Source organism: Penaeus vannamei, chromosome 37 (assembly GCF_042767895.1).
Source record: "Penaeus vannamei isolate JL-2024 chromosome 37, ASM4276789v1, whole genome shotgun sequence".
Lineage (NCBI taxonomy): Eukaryota > Metazoa > Arthropoda > Malacostraca > Decapoda > Penaeidae > Penaeus > Penaeus vannamei.
Genome location: NC_091585.1, coordinates 21,674,290 through 21,679,289, shown reverse-complemented (window position 1 = coordinate 21,679,289; position 5,000 = coordinate 21,674,290). Strand labels below are relative to the sequence as shown.

General features: G+C 40.1%; 1 protein-coding gene across 2 annotated transcripts in view; it reads left to right on the top strand.

Annotated features, from left to right (window-relative positions):
* LOC113801908 (uncharacterized) overlaps nt 1–5,000 on the top strand; it is a 118,372-nt gene that overhangs the window by 86,213 nt on the left and 27,159 nt on the right. For both annotated transcript variants that reach the window (XM_070115022.1, XM_070115021.1), the window contains exons 3-4: nt 3,340–3,462; nt 4,995–5,000. The exon at nt 4,995–5,000 is cut by the window's right edge and continues 231 nt beyond it. In XM_070115022.1, the coding sequence (XP_069971123.1) occupies nt 3,340–3,462; nt 4,995–5,000 (129 nt within the window). The remainder of the gene's footprint in view (nt 1–3,339; nt 3,463–4,994) is intronic.

Below are 5,000 nucleotides of genomic sequence, written 5' to 3'. Positions count from 1 at the left end.
CTTCATCTTTTTTCTTTTCTTTTCCAAATATTAACGAAAAACGTTCCACATTCTACATGTTTTACGCAACCCTCTGAAAATAAAAAAGAAAACATCAATCTCATGTTTCTTATTTATTTATTGGAAAAATACGAGATACACAAAACAGATCTCGTTTCAATATCAACAAATTGTGCAACTCCATGCTGTATGGAATTCGTTACACGGCCTTGTTGGATTTCGAAACTGGAAAAAAAATTACTTTTGAATGGCTTGAAATAACGAGATGGAGTCACCAACGTTTATAATTGTTTAGTTACTCTGTCGATATGTATAAAAAAAAATGAACTCAAACCCACGGCACTTTTTTTTTTCTTTTTTCTTTATTTTGTTAAACCTGGCGTCGATAATCCGTAGAGTTATGTCGTTCATATTTTAATAACCAATATATAAAGGATTGTTCCTGATTACATAATGTTATTCTGTCTGTAAATCCTTATTTTTTTCATATCATGGTAATTAATTCTATTATTAACTTCATAATGAAATTGTGTCCACCTCTATTATTAAATACATGATTATTGTACTAGGTTTCTCTATAATTTTTACCGTATATAACTTTCATGAATGTAATTAATACAAATAGTCATCATTATGTTTCCAGGCTGATCAATAATATTAATAAACAAATGATTCAATTAATGTTGCGTGATAAAGAAGATAATGTTTCGTCTCTCTTGTCTCTTGTCTCTTATTTCTGTCTCTCTTATTCCTGCTTTTCGTTCTCCCTGTCTGTCTGTCTGTCTGTCTGTCTGTCTGTCTGTCTGTCTGTCTGTCTGTCTCTCTCTCTCTCTCTCTCTCTCTCTCTCTCTCTCTCTCTCTCTCTCTCTCTCTCTCTTTCTCTCTCTCTTTCTCTCTCTCTCTCTCTCTCTCTCTCTCTCTCTCTCTCTCTCTCTCTCTCTCTCTCTCTCTCTCTCTCTCTCTCTCTCTCTCTCTCCCTCTGTGTGTGTGTGTGTGTGTGTGTGTGTAAACATACATGTATATGTATGTATGTATACACACACACACACACACACACACACACACACACACACACACACACACACACACACACACACACACACACACACACACACACACACACACACACATATATATATATATATATATGTATGTATGTATGTATGTATGTACGTATATGCATATATATATATATATATATATATATATATATATCTATATATATATATCTATATATATATATATATATGTATATATCCGTGTGTGTATGAACATGTAAACACATAAGAAAATACTTTTAAAACACAAAGAAGCCGACAATGAGAACGACCAAAGTTTTTTTTTATCATTTTCTGTCCCCTGGTTTGTCTCCACAATCTAACTAACCCTAAAGCTTATCAAACATTTTAGCCAACTCTTTTATTAACTGACTTTTATGATTAATAAAGTTTTATCAAACGAACTATAAACCATAAGTTAGTCGATGATTTTATCTTAGTTATCCCTGGCAAGACATCCTCATAGAAAACGGGAACTTATCAACAGTGATATCATCCCATAAGGTCCATTGCGCTATTGGCGTGTTGGAGGTTATCGCCCTTATGTGAATGGAAGGTTGCATAATAGTATGGCCATTACAAGAGGGAAACTTTAGAAAAGAGATTACAGCTGATGTGATAGGCTGGCTTTCGGATAACAGGATAACGGAGTGTTATAGTAAGATAGAGAGGTCGATAGAGAGATAAGAAGATTTAGAGGAGGAGAAGAGGAAAATAGAGAAAATGGCTAAAGGATGAGAGGAAGAACGGAAAAAAGAGAAGCAGAGATAGAGACAGATAGAAAGAAAGAGAGAAAGTGAGTGAGAATGTTAAATAGAGAGAGAGAGACAAAGGTAGACAGGAAGAAAGAGAGAGAGAGAGTGATAATGCTAAATAGAGAGACAAAGACAGACAAAGAGAGAGAGTGAATGAGAATGCTAAACAGAGAGAGACAGAGACAGAAAGAAAGAAAGAGAGTGAGTGAAAATGCCAAATAGAGAGAGACACAGACAAAGACAGACAGAGAGAGAGAGTGAATGAGTGAGAATGATAAATAGAGAGAGAGACAAACAAACAGACAGACAGAACAAAACAAGAGAAAATCCAAACCTTAAACATATAAAAAGAAAAAAGAGAAAAACAAAATACAGATAAAACAAGTAAAACCCAACAAAACTGAAAACAAAACAAAACACCTACGACAGACACGTAAATTTCTCGTAACTACGACACCCGCGCCAAACGCCACCATATCCAATTCTCTTTTAAAATCACATCGTCTTTATTCGTCGTTGAAAATACTTCTGCAAGTGCTTTGAAAGACGCAACAATATCCCTTTGAAAGGCGTATTGCAAACGTTATTTACGCTCGCAAATATCCACCTCCTTGGACGCTACGAAAGTTTATCCATTTATCCGGAAAATACGAAATCCTTGTGTTCATTGCATAACACGTCTATTGAGGAATGTAAACACTATTTTTCTTTTACATTTTATAAGGTGTGATATCTTTCAGAAATAAAGGCATATCTGTCTATATATCTGATATATATACATTTAACTATCTATTTACCCGGTTGAAATCCATGTCTACACTGATAAATATGCCTTTATTTCATTATTTATGTATGTTAAGTATACGAATATATGTCAAGTATATATGTATATACGAATATATGTTATGCATGTCAAGTATACGAATATTCTTTCGCACAATTCTAATAAACCGGCAGTTTATCATTATTTGGGAATAAATTTTATTCTACGAGATTATCTGTTTGGTAAGCACGTGATTTTCTTACAGTGTATCTTATGTTATATTGATCAAGAGACACGTGGTATAACGTAAGTGTCTGTGTTCATTTTTCCGTTTTTTCGCAGTGGAACTAAATTCAAATACCACACTCGTTTACTGTAAATGTGAATATGTATGTATATATCTCTGTGTGTATACATATATGTATGTCTCTCTCTCTCTCTCTCTCTCTCTCTCTCTCTCTCTCTCTCTATATATATATATATATATATATATATATATATATATATATATATATATATATATTATATATGTATATATATATATATATATATATATATATATATATATATATATATACTAATATATATGTATACATTCCTTTTCCCTAATTCAACACACACACAACCCCACACAACCAAAGCCGAGAAACTCCACACTGTTTCCCCACCCCCACCCCCTCGCACACACACCCCCTCCCCCTCCCTGCTCTCTCTCTCCCAGCGCCCCCTGACTAAGCCCCTCCTCCTCCTGCCGCCCCTACAGCGCCTCCGCCGGCTGGACGTGGCTTACCTGAGGTCAGTGGGGCCGGGAACCATCATGAAGCTGATCCCGAACCTCACACACATCGTGGTTCTGAACCTCAGCATGACAGAAACCATCGATCAGGTACGTGGAAGGGGGGTGTTTGGGGGGAGGGTTGGTGGTTGGGGGAGAAGAGGAGGGATTGGGAAGATTGGGGATTGGGGGGAGGAGAGGGAGAGGGTGGGGATTGGGGGAAGGAGGGGGAGGAGAGGAGGAGGAGAGAGGAGGGATTGGGGGAGGAGGGGGCGGGAGTGGGGGAAGGAGAGGTAGGGATTGGTGAGAGGAGTGGGAGGGAGCGGAGGGAAGATTGGGGGGATTGGGGGAGGAGGGGTAGGGATTGGTGGGAGGAGGGGAGTGATTGGGGGATTAGGGAAGGTTGATGACGGATTGGGGAAGGAGGGGGAGGGATTGGGGAAGGAGGGTGAAGGATTAGGGAAGAGGGAAGGAAGGTAAATGAATAAGGATCTGGGATTAGGGATAAGGGAAGGAGGGGGAAGGATTAGGTGTGAAGGGTGAGGGAATAGGGACGAGAGATTAAGGATTAGGGATTAGGGACAAAAGAAAGAAGACAAATATTATTATTAGTTGTTGTAATAAACTGGATAGGAAGAAGATAAACGTTATTAAGGAAAATAAGGTTTAGTTAATAGATTAGTTGTAGTATATCGACAAATGTGTATTAGGTACGGATTAATGAGGTATGGTTATATTACTGAAAATAAACATAATTAGACAGAAAATGACGCATACCAGATCAAATCAAGCTAAAAAAGAGTAATAAATTAACGATTAATGATAATATTGATGATGATATTAATAATGATAGTAGCTGTAGCAATAATTATGATATATCGGTAGTAGTAGTAGTAATATCATTATCATAATTATCATTATTATTATCATCATCATTATCATTATCATTGTTGTTATTATTGTTATTGACATTGTTCTTGCAAACGACAATAATGATACTATTATCAACCCCCTCCCCTTCCCCCTAACCCTATTCTCCTCCTCCTCTTTCTTCTCCTTCTTAACTTCATCTTCCTCCCTTCCTTAAATCTCTCCTCCTCTCCCTCTTACCTGCTTCCTCCTCCAGATCTTAATCCCCCGCCCCCTTCCAAACCCCCTTCCTCCTCCCCCTCCTCACCTCCCTCCCTCCTCCTCCTTCTTACCTCCCTCACCTCCTCCACTCCCCCTCCTCCCCCCTCCCTCACCTCCTCCCTCTTCCTCCCCCTCCCCATCTCAACTCCTCCCTCCTCCCACCTCCCTCCCCCTCTTAACCCCCTCCCCCCTTCCTCCCTTACCTCCCCACACCTCCCCCCTTCCCCTCCTCCCTCCCCCACTTAACCCCATCCCTCTCCCTCTTAACCCCCACCCTCCCCCTCCCAAACCACCCTCCCCCACCCACCCCTCCCCCTCCTATTCCTCCTCCTCCCACCCTCACCCATCCCTTCCCCCCAACTCCCCCTTTTAACCCCTCCACCCTCCCCTCCCCCTCTCCCCTCCCCCTCCACCCCCACCCCCATCCACCCCCTCCCACCCCACCCCATCCCCAACCCCCCTCCTATTCCCCCCCACCCACACCCCCTCCTATTCCCCCTCCTCCAAACCAGGTCCTG